The sequence below is a fragment of the Salmo salar genome, chromosome 10 (assembly GCF_965601325.2).
Source record: "Salmo salar chromosome 10, fSalSal1, whole genome shotgun sequence".
In the NCBI taxonomy this organism is placed as follows: domain Eukaryota; kingdom Metazoa; phylum Chordata; class Actinopteri; order Salmoniformes; family Salmonidae; genus Salmo; species Salmo salar.
In genome coordinates, this window is record NC_138300.1 from 18,357,341 (window position 1) to 18,371,648 (window position 14,308).

A 14,308-nucleotide genomic window follows, 5' to 3' on the forward strand; every position below is an offset into this window, starting at 1 on the left:
GGCCAGACAGGTAGAGTATTGGGAGCGACTGGGAAGGACGGAGGAGCCCTTGTCCTCTTAATCTGGCCCCAATCAGGTCTGCTGGGCCTTTTCCAGTTTAGCCCAGATAACCTGGCCTGACTAGGAAAATCTAGGAAGTGAACCTTTGACCTTGCGAGGCGGACATGGAGCGATATTGTTTTATTAAGAGTGGTCTACGGTGACCCATTCCGAATGGGTCTCGTTATTTAGTGCAGTCCATGCAAAAGCCAAGCTGATGAGGAGTCTGGGTGTCATCCGTTTAATGAGTGGTGCAAACCCATTACAGGAAAGCTGTCTGAGGCTAGCTGAGCATCTGAGGAGCGATGACAGCATCTGTAGTTGACAAACTTACAAAGAGAGTCAGATGCACTGCCATACAGTGCATCCATTAGTAATTGAACCCATTAATTAAATCTTTCATGAAACTAAAACCAGCTGGCTCAATGTCCACATTGTTATGTCAACTCCACAGGTCACTTATGAAGACAAACCAATAACTTATTACACCCAATGAGTATAAGACATTACAAAAACAAAGTTTGATGGCAGATACATTTTTGCACTTTTATTATCTTTCATATTCACAATCCAAACACAGATCTGACAATGTAATGTCATGAGGAAGTGTTACCAGGTCATTCACCAGTGTTTGAAATTATCACGCCACTTCACCCTCACCCACTCTGCTTTATACGCTCTTCCCAGCCTGTCAAATGATGCCACCACAGCTGCAGATGGGTTTTGGGCTCAGGTTCTTTGGCCATTCTTGCAGGGGAAACCCATCCACTTTCTCTTGCTCTTTTGGCAGTTTGTTCCACTGTGCATTTGCATCTTCAAAATCCCACTGGAGAGAAGACAGTTGTGTTGTTACTGGGCAGAGATACCGTTTACCCATTATGCATATTCATTATGGTTGACACATTGTTTATGTCTATCGCTTAATTACATTGTGTTCTTGGTCTCTAAGGAAATATTCTACACTGCAATAAAAACACAAAATGTTAATTTGTTCACATGTTCAACCAACAAAAAAAACTCCTCAGTCCTTGGAGAGCAGCATACAAAATGTTGAGCCAAGCCCTGACCAGCAGGCAACACACAGGAGACCGTAAACAGCTCCCAAAATAGCAGAGCTGAGTGACGAATCCCCTATAGACTAGGCAACCATTTTGTGCCTGCTTCCGAGGCAGAATGGCCCTGCCTTTCAACCCTTGATTTGTAAAAGCAGAATAGTGGGGCCACAATGCAAATCTTGAACAATTCAAACCCTCCGCCTCACCTCAACCCAACTCGAACAAGTACTCAGCAGAAATGAGCAAGAAAAACAATACTAATGGGAATTCCAATCAGCTTTCTTGTGGCTGGGGTTGTTTTCAGAGTAACAAGAAAAACAGACCATTTACACAGAGCCCTGTGGTGAGTTTATGCAGCCGGAAAACTGCAAAAGGCCTTTATTATTTCCTCATAAGAATTCAATATAAAAGCAAATAGTGATATGCAAAAATGACCTAAAGCCTTTGTCAACATCATGGTTTATGCTAATTATTTTTATATCATTCAGTAGTAAATTAAGTGCTTTAAATACTTAGCCTGTTTGTTCTCCAAATAAGACTTTACAGCTGTATGGCCCTAGACAGTCTAGTATTATATAATAGAAATGAAGGTAGAGGGGCATTACATTCAAAGAATCCAGAACAGCCCTTCAGACCTAAAGGAACACGTGTACCAGGTGCCAGGCTACCAGCCCATCCCCACTTATGGATGATTTGTCTGAGTGTTAGTGATCAAAGATTATGCAATACGTGTCGACGGAACTAAACGGACGAACTGAACCCCCATCATATATTACTAAGTAACTGGATGTCTGACCTTTATCAGACCATAGTTAATGCTAACCAAAGGCAAATAACATTTGAGATGTTAAGTAAACGGATGAAAAACCTCATACTGTACAAACTACAGCCCATAGCTATAGAATGCCACTGCTGACAAAATGACAATGACTCAATTCAGCCATGTTAACTACAGAATGTTCTGAACCCTTGTTTGGGCCCTACTGCTCTTTAATGCACTTAGCCAGGGGAGGTTCACATAATTTGCTTTTTCCCGTTTGGTGAATAGTATAAAGTTCCAATTGTTTTCCCTCACACCACTTGCAATTGTTTCAGATTAAATGACATCCTCTGTGACTTGGCTTTCTGCGGAACCACAGAGAGCACTATTATTCGAAAGATGTGAGGGCCAAAAAGGGTGCCAATAGAAAATTAATTTCCCATAAGGCATTAAAGACATCGCACGCTAACCCTAACCATTCTAAACTTTTCCCAATTATGAGGATGACAGGTTGGTTATGAGTGGACTGTCACTGCACCAGAATAGCAAGTTCACATGGGAAGACCTGAGCATAATGAAGTTAAATAAATAGTAATTTGGCAAGCAAAGCACTTCAGAAGAGCTTGCAGGTAAATGTCTTGATTTTACCTTCATTACTTGGTAATAGGCCTGCAATGTGTTCTGACAGAAAATTATTGGCTTCCTTGACGTGTAGATAAATCCAAAGCAACTAGTGTGTGAAGGATGGTTGAACACCACCACCACCACCTTGTGGCAGAAAGTGGTTTTACAGTTCACATCTCTTGACTACCACATACTACACTTCACGAACTCAGAAGACCTAGACCATATCTCACTGTAGAAGATGATTTTACACAATAGTAAAGTTGATTTGTCTCCATCTGACCTCCAGATCCGAGTTGAGGGATGAGGAGTCTGAGAACGTTTCGGAGGTGCAGGGTTCGTCCACTCGCACTACCCTTACTGTCCTCCTGAGGGGATGGCTCTCTGAAACCCCCTCCTCCCTAGAGAGGGTCACCTCCTTCAGACACACCTGAAATCATACATTGATGTAAGTAAAGGAGGTACAAATCTGAGTTGTATGTCAAGTTGAACTTCTGAAGAAGTTTTGACCCTCACCTTTCGCACGGGTTGAATGTTGACATCCATGTAATGCCCCATATCGGCAAACTTTAGATTCTTCTTACTGGAGAGAACCCGGAGAGGAGCTCCATCCAAGTCCAACTCACATGAGGAAATAAGAGTGGTGTTTATTTAAAAAGGAGATGATCAAATACTGTGTGAAGCAAAGCCTGGGTATGAATGAAAGAGTTCTCAAACTGCCATTTTGACTTTCATTCTGTAGCTTAAAGGTCTTTAGTTGGTCTTTCATTCCAATACTTTCTATACAAGTAAGTATTTAATCAGACATTCAGAGTCCATCTCCTCAACTCGGGCATATGAAGACAGGACTGTAGACTTACTGGGTGTTTTTGTTTTGTCTTCCCACTGGGGTTGTGCTGAGTGGGGGGAGAGGAGCCGCCCAGGAGACTCTCTGTATCTGGAGAACCCCCTCCAGGCTGCTGCTCAGGGGTACCCTTCCTACACCAGGACAGGACCACGATCTGACCACAAAGTTAAGACAAAACTGAAGGGGGGGGGGGGGTTCTATTAAATTAGAACTCGGTCCATTCACGGAGATGACCCGATATTCTATTCACATAATGTAGAACTAATATTCACAAGCTTGAGAAGGATACAGCAAGATCCAGGGCTGCACCGCACGTTGACGCCAGGAGCCACGGCATGGCTCTCAGTACAAACTCATACTGGGTGTCGTAAAGTAATATGGCCGAGGTGTAGAGGGCACCGGCCAAAGAGCACAGCAACCCTGAGGACACGTGTGCCCTTGAACTCTCCCCTCTGTGCTAAAAGATCAACGTAGAGGTTGAAGTGCTATGGGCATTATGCAGTATTGCAGTGAGCATTATGTTATGTATAACGCTGTTTTTTTTACTACATAACAGTTGGCTTTGAGGGACTGTTGTGACAATACAGCAAAGTATGGGCAACTCAGACATGAATGGACGTGAACTATGATGGGGTGTCACTTACTGCTCTGGAGAGGTCAGGGAACTTGGAGGTCCAGGCAATCACAAAAGAGAGCAGACCAAGAATGTATCCCAGGACCTCCATACGGTCCTGCCCAAGAAGACAGCATTATAGTCAGTGAGCCATTGAAAAGGTCACTCTGGAATTTATGGGAGGTAATAGAAGAGTGATTTCATAGGAGAATTTACACATTTACATGCAGGAGGTCAGTGAGAAGAAGTCTTCTCCCAGTGAGAGGTCTGTCTACAAGCCCATGGCTGGTCCTGAAGGTTAGGTAGCTCCCTCCACCCACCACCAACAGCAGAGACACGGCCATGAAGTTCTGCCTCCTCCTCCTCTTCATCATCCTCAGCCTCTTCTCTGAGGGGAAAAGGAGGCGAAGGTTAAGGATTGCAGCTCTGCTGACTGAACGTTGCCCATTGAAACATTAAAATAATATTTCTCAAGGCCCTCTCTTCAGCCTCATTTGTTTGGTATCTCTCGGCTTTATAGATAAAACATTTCTTTACTGTTTTGCCTATGCACATTGTGCAAGTGTTGTGTGTCGATAAGGGCTTGTAGGACAGGACTATTGTGAGCAGCTCTGGAAAAAAAGGCAAAAGTGATACATGTGTAAAAGGGACCCACCCTCTTGCTTACCTGCTCTGGTGTTCCAACACAAAAATACCGGGAAGATGGAGATGAAATGAATAACTTCTACAGCTGCCATAAAACCACCCATTATGACCTAAAACAATCACAATGGAAGAAACATGGAATATAGTGATGGACGTAGCAGGTAATCATGATCTTATACAGTATAGGCCCATACAGCGTCTGGAAATAGAATGTCGTTTTGTCACCTGAAGAGCCAGCTGATTGGAGAGAAATGCCCCGACGGTGCCGCACAAATTTCCAAAGAAACAGTAGAGGACACAGGCTGCCTCCTTGCCGGAATTCCTGTCCCGGCCTCTGCATCTCAGACATACCACCCTTGAACAAGTATTGCGGACAAAAGTTAAGTAAAACAACTATAATAAGTAGCCTTTACTCCAGGTTTAAATGCGTAATTACCCACATACTCACATAAAACATGATATTAACAAAAGAAGCACCGACAAACAGACGAGTCCGGTCGAGATGCAAACGTTCTGTCTGTTTGAAAAACAGCTCGATATAATGTCGTGGCGCCACCAAGACGTAAAGTCAAACGAAAGGCTTTCTGCTCTGCTTTGTCCATTTGTGACACTCTGTGCTTCCACTCCCATATCTTCCAACTATGCCGTTGACCTAAAACAAATCTATGGAATGGCAAATATGACCAGCTGCGTCAGTGGCAGAGCGACAGGTGGTGCCCAGCACAGGTATGTAAAAGATGTGCGCAATTGTGCCCTGATCACATGCAAATTTACTTCACAAAAGCGCTGCCCAATAGAGACCACTGGTTCAATATACGATTTTAAACGCATGATCTTGCCAGGGCATGTCGATGCCTTTCCTAAACAACAAAAAATGGAGGTAGATGTAATAAGAAAGTCGGTCAATTGAATTTATATGATAGTCACATTTTAAAGAATAATTGCGTACACCAGTCATGTGCAACAAAGCAAATCAATTCCAAACCAAGGAACACATTTCTGCTCTACACTGAAAGATAAAGGGCAGTTCTCTTGAGAAAAAAATGTAGGTGAGCTACAGCAAAGATTGTCTATTATATTGATATTCGAGTGACAGCTCAAACAATGGAAATGCCTGTCCTCAAAGATGGAAGGCAGGCGAGATCAGGTGGGACCATTCTAGCCAATGAGAGGGAAGATACCCGTATGAACAGGCCATATCTGTGCAATTATAGTATGTAAAACAGCATGGGCAGCGCCATTGAGGCTATCTCCATTTTAAAGAAGTAAATTGTTGGTTCATTTGCTGAATGCTCCCAACTCATAGGAATGCCCACCCAGTTAAGTACATGAAAATGGTGGAAACTCTGAATGACAATACCCATGATGAGTTCTCTATCTAGCTCTGTGACAACCGGCACAACTCCGATATACTGTAGTCGTTTACTGGGTACGTTGCGAAATGCCACGTGCACCAACTTATCAGTACATTTGTAACAACCTAACCATGATGAAACTTCTATTCGATCAAATAAGCAATTTATGTTTTTGTTGCCCAATTTCGACAAGAGTCTCATTGAACGCCATACAAAAATTCCTCACATCGTGGGTTTATTTTCGTGGCCAGATTTTGGGCGGAGTAAAACCTCTCTTCGCCTCTTTCTCTCTGGCTACAGCTTCAAGTACCTCGTTGAGGCTTTTGTTGTGGCAGTTCGATGGTACATTGAGCACATAGTCAGGGAAAATATTGCAAACACTCATAAAAGAGAGCCAAAAACACCACAAATGAACGTTTGAAAACCATCATATATATAATGATTTATTCAGGGATATTACACAAGTGTTGTTGCTTCAAATAAATGTATAGCAAAGTAGCAGTCGGGTTGTAGATCTTTGGGAATCAAACTACTTCATTATCTCTGTAAAGCAGGGGTCTTCAATCTTTTCTTGCCCAGGGCAAACCGGCGACCCAGGGTTCCCCCATCATACCATAAAAAATGACATCTAGTCTTATCAGGTGAATGATAATGGCAAGAAGTAATCTTCATTTTAAAAGAAATAGATATGGTAGTGTTTCATTTTTTTGACCTCCCCGCAATATAATTACTAGAAAGGCAACTCGAAACATTTTCGCTAAGAGCAGCTCTTTAGCTGGTTAAACAAAGGTTAGCAGAAATGTATGCCCAAGTCAAGAAAGCTTACCAGCAGCCACATTATAATTGGACGTGGAAGTGTAAACTCTAACATAACCTATTAACTATAAAAGGTAACTCCAAACACGTTTTCGCTGAAAGGTTAGCCATGTGTTGGCAAAAATGTATGTCCAAGTCAAGAAAGCTTACCAGCTGCACTGGTAGCCTATTCAAGGGTGCTTTGAGTGTAATTTGCTCAATATTAGGAGTTGATAAATAAAGTTGACATCATCAGAAATAGATTCTCCTCTTTTCTACTGTAGGTATGTAAGTAAAACATATTCTGTTACTAGCGATATTCATAAAAACATTGACATTTAAAAAAGCATTTTATTTGTTTTATATACTTTTGCAGACCCCCTGCTGAATATCCCTGCTGTAAAGTACAATAGGCTGCACCTTGTAACAAACATTATTTCAAAAAAAATATCTTCACTGATTGATTTCCAATGAATTCCTCTGGTTCAGAGTAAGGCTCAATTTCAGTTGCAGAAATTCCTGGAATTGAGTTGACCCCAACTCTGCTCTGGTAATAGTGGAATGTACTGTCACTGCAATGTATGGTGAGTTACACAGAATATCCTGAATTATGTTTGATATCAAAAGGCAACCTTTCCCCGTTTCTCCATATTGCAAAGTGCAATGGAGGTTATTGTTGTTGACCAGTATCTACATACCAATTCCTGTGGAATTGCATTGGAAAGTCCTTTGGGGGTTAACAATCCAAACTACCAGCGATTTCTAACAGTTTATAGATGTTCTTCAGGCATCCAGGTGCTTGGTGAGTCGGCGTACTTTCTCTTTCTTGTTCCTGTTGCCATGCTTCTTCCAGGGTTTGCCCACAGGCTGTTCTAAGCCAGGTTTCATTTGACTTACCAGTTCACGCTGGCCTACGCTGCCTTCCTTGTAACCCATGAAAGACTGGACCCCCTTGGTGAGCGCCCGAACATTCTCCTGGAACAAAAAACACAACAATGGGGTTACTATCTGAATTATCCCATTTCACTACAATGGTAATAAAGTAATCTGCCTAGACTGGCTTGAGTTTGGTGTCAATTCTGCAAATGCAGCATTTTAATGTAATTTCTATGGAGTTGCCTTCTACTGTACCTGATGGAAGAAGTTCTTGTCGACCAGATTCTCGTGCCTCTTGACTTTGCTCGGTTTGTTGCCTATCTTGGAGTCTTCACCGTCTGCATCTCCGGTCTGGAACTTGCTGTGCTGGGGCTGGAAGTCTGCAGCACTGATGTGGGGAGGAGGGTGGCAGTACAGCAGTTTTCCCTGGAGATGGTCAGACAGAACCAGTTAGTGGTGCTGCTCTCCCATTACTACTACTGAATTTAGGTAAACAGACTAAACAATATTTAGACTATTCTGCCTAATAAACCGGAGTTGTACAACAAGAGCATGTATTTGGTGGCGGGAGGAGAAGGATGAGGGTTAACTTACAACGACGTAATCCTTGAGAATGTAACGGGCTGATCTCGACTGGTCAGGTTGTCCGTGTGTTGTCATGAAGCCCCTCATGTCTGAAAGAGAACCGATCAGAACAGTGCCAATGGCTTGTTCGGACTCCATCCATATCATATGGCTTACGTTGTGCTATGTCAGTTGTTGTACACTGTGCTGTACTGAATAAGGACAGGGTTTATAGTCTCACATCCATAGGCCATCAGTAGCTCCTCATAGTTGGGTATGCGGTCGGGATCCTCATCCTCTCGCGGGCGGATGATGTTGATGCCATAGGTGCCCTCCAGCACATCCCGAGGAATTGTCTGACACACGTGAGTGGTCTGTTAAGGCCTTAACCACACTGAACACCCAATCAAACATCTGAAAACTCCTTTACCGGTGTAAAACGTGCAGCTCTATTTTCATCCAACTTAAAACAGATCTAGCCGTGACTCAAATGTATTTCAGAAAGAGATTGCTCCAGTATTATCTATTGATTGGAACAATAAACATGACTCTTCTACACCCACAAGTTAACAGACGAGTGGTGTGTAGGGTTGGTAATTGAAGGATATGAGAGAGATGGCAGGCACATGGTCTCGTATCTGGTCGATGGGCAGGATCCCACAGCAGATCATCTCAGCTTTAGTGGACACAAAGGAGGGCATGACCAGGCCAGGGCAGTCACACAGACACAGACCTGGCTCCACGTACAGCGTCTGGAACACACACAAGCACACTTGAATGCTTTGACCCCACAAGAAAATAATGTATCGTCACCAAAGGAACACGTTTTTAGAGGTCCAGCAGGCTACATCAGAGAGCCGGTCTTTACCTGAAAGTGCTTGGTGTGCCCAGGCGTGACTGAGACGGACACCTTCTTATTCCTCAGAATGGTGTTGATGGTCGAACTTTTGCCCACATTGGGATACCCCACCTGTTCAGAGCGTATATAGGAGAATTGAGATCCCACAAACGTCATTCCAAACACAAGACCTGTTCTCCTACTGCAACATTTGAGCCTATTCATTTCCAGTGTGTGTATCTGTGTGTACTCACCAGCCCCACTGTGAGCTCACCCTCTTTCAACGTTGGCCCATCGTGAGCAGCCTTAAATATGGCCAGCAGCTCATCTTTGGTCAGCAGGCGACTGGAGTTGTGGAAGGAGGAGCCGTGGGTGGAGCCATCTATACTCTCTTCATCATCTGCCTCCTCACCCTCTGATGCCTCTTCACCCTCCTCACCCTCTGATGCCTCTTCACCCTCTGATGCCGTCTGCCAGTCTCCCTCTGCTACGCAGTCTTTAAACTGCTCCCCTTCCATATCGCTCTCCTCTTCCTCCTCCTCCTCCTCCTCCTCGCTCTTTTCCTCATTCTTCTCCTTGTTATCCTCTACCTCCGGTCTTTGGCTCACATTGTCGTTGTCTGGCATTCCCTCGTCTTCATCCTCTGCTTCGCTCTTTTCATCCTCCTGCTCCTCCACTTCCATTCCCTGTGGAGAATGAACAAGGGCAGAAGAGGAGAACCCTAGCAACTTGTCTTTCATCAGTCAAAAAAGTAACCAGGTTTAAACAGGCTAAGACCTTCCAATTAAAATGTGACTGCCTCCTCACCTTCTCCTCTGCCTCCAGCCTCTCGTTCTCCACCAGTGCGGACCAGAACACAGCGCGGAGGCCCTCTCTCTGGAAGTATCTGGCCCAGATCCTCCGCTGCTGCCGGGTCAGCAGGTCAGCCTTGTTCACCAGCAACAAGTTCACCTTGTACCGGGACACCTCTTTTACATAGCACTCCTACAGGAACCAGGAAGATCAATGGGTGAAATACCGCAATGTTTCCCCTACTATCAGTTTGGTGGGGTGGGTTCCCCCACCTGGCAATGTCATCCCACATTCAAGAAAAATTGGCCTCAATTGTTTGATGTGACAGCCTTAGGCCCTTTACTTACCAGGTCAGGGCAACGAAATAGCAATGGGTTTCTGGCATCAACAATCTGAACAACAACGTCACTGCGGAGGAAAATTCACAACATTACCACCATCATACAAGGCATTGAACAGCTGACAACCAGTGTCACAAGACAGAGCAGCTCTGATTCCTACCTCCTCTCAATCACTCTCCAGAGCTGTCTCCAGAAATCCAAATTCCTCTCAAAAGGTGTGAGAATCATTTTCTGCTCCTCTTCAAGCCTATAAAACAAGATAGATAAACTTCCAGGCACTGCTGACATAAAACAGTGTTAGGGATTTAAGGTGAATTAAAGGGTTATTACTAACTCATAAGAACTTCCAGCGCTCTACCAGGTGGTTGAGAAGTCAAGAGGGTCATACTAGCAATGCCATATTAGAATGGCAATTTGCATTGCATTTTTACTCATCTCAACAATATTACAAAAATTACTTTAGGTCTGCTTCAATGGCTTTTATAGGCATAGTTAAATAAATGAAATGAGGACAAATGATTGTAATCTTGTATGTCCAAACGTGAATATGAAATTAAATTGAAATGAATGCGTTTTCAGGTGCGATGTCCCTTACATTTCAAATGATCCCGGTTCTTCCATGTTTCCACAGGTTCAGACTACATTTTGAGATAAGATAGTGCCATTTTTTATTACTATTATAGAGCTCGCCAGTTTTTGTTTTTATTTTACCTTTATTTAACTAGGCAAGTCAGTTAAGAACAAATTCTTATTTTCAATGACGGCCTAGGAACAGTGGGTTAACTGCCTTGTTCAGGGGCAGAACGACAGATTTGTACCTTGTCAGCTCGGGGATTCGAACTTGCAACAATTACATCCTATTCAATTAATGGGGGGGGGGGTTCATACTCTGCCAGTTCTCGTCTCCACTCCAGGAAGCTGTCTCTCTCTGTCTGCTGGAGGACCTCTGGACTGGTGCCCTCATCCCAGTGGGGCCTGAAAAATGACAGGACAAAGAAGGCATTAATGGAACATCAGAAGCAATGCAACATTAGCACAATTCCTACTTCTAAGACAACTAGAAAGAAGACATAAAATACATTGACAGTGTAATGTTGACAGTGTAATGTCTTTGGAGTCTCTGGGCTTACTGCACCTTCGTGGAATTCTGAGGAGTTGTTTGTTCTCCTCGTGCAGCTTCTTCAGCTTTGCCGTCTCCTCGGCTGTCAGTAATCCTGCCCGAGCTTCAGCTGGCACAAACTTGATGTTGAGCTTTTCTGGGGAAACATTTTATGCATCAGTTGCATCCTGGGAATCCAGTCTAAAGTACTTGTAGATTACCGTTTTCAAGGATCACTTGTCACGTCAATGCAATAGAGTATTTACCTGCAACAAACTCTGTCCCAGCCATTTCAGCAGTTGCAAGGAAGTCATCCATAGAACTCTGTTCAGTCACTGACTGCAGGTTGAGACGACCCCAGTCGTAGCCATCATTCAGTTCACTGGTGTGGAGCTGGCAATGTGAGATCAAGTTTATTCATCAGAAAATTGTCTAGCTAGCTACAGCTAATAAGACAGACGGCCATTAAAACATGTACAGTGCCTTCAGAAAGTATTCAGACCCCTTGACTTTTTCCACATTGTTACATTACTTCCTTATTCTAAAATTGCTTTAATTATTTCTCCTTCAATCCACACACAGTAGATTGAGTGGAAAAAAAATAATTAAAGCAATTTGACAAAGCAAAAACAGGTTTTTAGACAGCATCAAGTCTTCTTGGGTATGACGCTACAAGCTTGGCACACCTGTATTTTGGGAGTTACTCTCATTCTTCTTGGCAGATCCTCTCAAGCTTTGTCAGGTTGGATGGGGAGCGTTGTTGCACAGCTATTTTCAGGTCTCTCCAGAGATGTTCGATAGGGTTCAAGTCCGGGCTCTGGCTGGGCCATTCAAGGACATTCAGAGACTTGTCCCGAAGCCACTCCTGCGTTGTCTTGGCTGAGTGCTTTGGGTCGTTGTCCTGTTGGAAGGTGAACCTTCGCCCCAGAGGTCCTGAACACTTTGGAGGAGGTTTCCATCAAGGATCTCTCTCTACTTTGCTCTGTTCATCTTTGCCTCGATCCTGACAAGTCTCCTAGTCCTTGCCGCTGAAAAATATCCCCACAGCATGATGCTGCCACCACCATGCTTCACCGTAGGGATGGTGCCAGATTTCCTCCAGATGTGATGCTTGGCATTCAGGCCAAAGAGTTCAATCTTGGTTTCATCAGACCAGAGAATCTTGTTTCTCATGGTCTGAGAGTCCTTTAGGTGCCTTTTGGCAAACTCAAAGCGGGCTGTCAGGTGCCATTTACTGAGGAGTGGCTTCCATCTGGCCTGGTTGGTGGAGTGCTGCAGAGATGGTTGTCCTTCTGGAAGGTTCTCCCATCTTCACAGAGGAACTCTGGAGCTCTGTCAGACTGACCAAGGCCCTTCTTCCCCGATTGCTCAGTTTGGCCGGGTGGCCAACTCTAGAAAGAGTCTTGGTGGATCCAAACTTCTTCGATTTAAGAATGATGGAGGCCACTGTGTTCTTGGGGACCTTCAATGCTGCAGAAATGTTTTGGTACCCTTCCCCAGATCTTTGCCTCGACACAATCTACAGACAATTCCTTCGACCTCATGGCTTGGTTTCTTCTCTGGCATGCACTGTCAACTGTGGGACGTGTGCCTTCCCTAATCATGTCCAATCAATTTAATTTACCACAGGTGGACTCAAATCAAGTTGTAGAACCAACTGAAGGATGATCATAGGAAACAGTATGCAACTGAGTTTAATTTCGAGTCTCATAGCAATGGGTCTGAATATTTATGTAAATATTTCAGTTGTTTTATCTAAAAACCTGTTTTCGATTTGTCATTATGGGGTATTGTGTGTAGATTGCTGAGGATCATTTTTTATTTAATCCATTTTAGAATAATGCTGTAACGTAACCAAATTTGGAAAAAGTCAAGGGATCTGAATACTTTCTAAAGGCACTGTAGTTACTTCATTTTCAACAGGTCAGTATTCACCAAATTCTGCTTTTCTCCAATTAACGTTCCTCAGCGAAATAGTAAGGTAGAACTGGATAGAACCCTTGGAGGTAGGCATCTACTGTTATATGTTTAGCTCGCTAACTAGCTAGCTAGCTAGCTGTTGAAACACGTATCATCAACATATAGTAACAGTTAAAGTTACCCAAGTATCGCCCCTCTTGTTGCCTCGGCCTGCGTTGAGTCTCTCCTTTATCAGTGCTCTCCCGAGCCCCATTGCAGACTTCTTCTTACCCATTTTTCGGTTTGGGTTTAGCCTTGCTTGTTAACGTTACCACAAATCTGTTTTTGTAAAATTTTGCCCATGTGAGAATTGTTGTCCCATGAGGAAGTGAAACGGAACGTGCCAACTTCATTGCAGAATGACGAATAACTATCGAGATGAATCATGTTTTCTCTAATGTATAATTAGACTTATTTCTGGAGATTATTGAACCTGGAGGTTATTGAATCAAACTCGCTGTGTATTTGTATAGCTTTTATTAGGATTTAATGTAATGATTTGTGCATTGACTTTGGATTTGTGGTACATTCCAAAAGATGTGTCCAACACTCAATTATGCATTGAAGGAAACATCCTTTGGCAATTAATAGTTCCGCCAAGGACAAGGTCATGTGACAGGTGCTACCATTTAAATGTCGATACTAAATTGTATTAATTTCTAAATATATAACCTACTCAATATATTTATAATTACATTTCTGCAATACATGCGCAACACAAGGAACTAGTTCAGATAGATTTGTAAACTATATTTTTCTTAACTGTAGGCCTTTAAATAAGTATATATATATATATATATATATATATATATATATATATACACAGAGTTATTTTTTTCCTTTTTTGGGGATAATTTTCAGAAAATTCCACACTATTTTGTTTGGGGGTGTTTCATGAAGAGACAATTATACTCTAGCCTAATTATACGTATAGCCTACTTATAACATTCTTATTCTTAAATGTTATTTTTATTTTAAGCTTGTTACAGAGTAATGAAAGAGGCTTGAGCGCATGTTATCAGTACAGGGGGAAACTCTGTTGCATTGCCAACAGATGGCAGCATAAAACAAAGGATGAGGACCAACATTTTGGTGCATTGCCATGA

General features: G+C 43.1%; 2 protein-coding genes across 2 annotated transcripts; both read right to left on the minus strand.

Moving 5' to 3' along the window:
• Positions 1–547: 547 nt before the first annotated feature.
• On the minus strand, positions 548–6,267 carry tmem44 (transmembrane protein 44). The gene is made up of 10 exons (XM_014216151.3): positions 5,032–6,267; positions 4,809–4,938; positions 4,606–4,693; positions 4,163–4,326; positions 3,970–4,056; positions 3,615–3,782; positions 3,339–3,479; positions 2,995–3,099; positions 2,762–2,908; positions 548–865 (listed from the first exon to the last, which is right to left on the minus strand). Exons 1-10 carry the CDS (start codon positions 5,211–5,213, stop codon positions 731–733), a joined length of 1,347 nt encoding a protein of 448 aa, XP_014071626.1. The 5' UTR covers positions 5,214–6,267; the 3' UTR covers positions 548–730.
• An 83-nt stretch (positions 6,268–6,350) lies between these two features.
• LOC106613660 (large subunit GTPase 1 homolog) lies at positions 6,351–13,540 on the minus strand. Its single transcript, XM_082956773.1, has 14 exons — positions 13,345–13,540; positions 11,510–11,636; positions 11,280–11,400; positions 11,033–11,119; positions 10,305–10,391; positions 10,151–10,211; positions 9,819–9,995; positions 9,266–9,697; positions 9,042–9,143; positions 8,789–8,925; positions 8,415–8,545; positions 8,204–8,283; positions 7,865–8,035; positions 6,351–7,708 (listed from the first exon to the last, which is right to left on the minus strand). Exons 1-14 carry the CDS (start codon positions 13,435–13,437, stop codon positions 7,517–7,519), a joined length of 1,998 nt encoding a protein of 665 aa, XP_082812899.1. The 5' UTR covers positions 13,438–13,540; the 3' UTR covers positions 6,351–7,516.
• Positions 13,541–14,308: the final 768 nt, after the last annotated feature.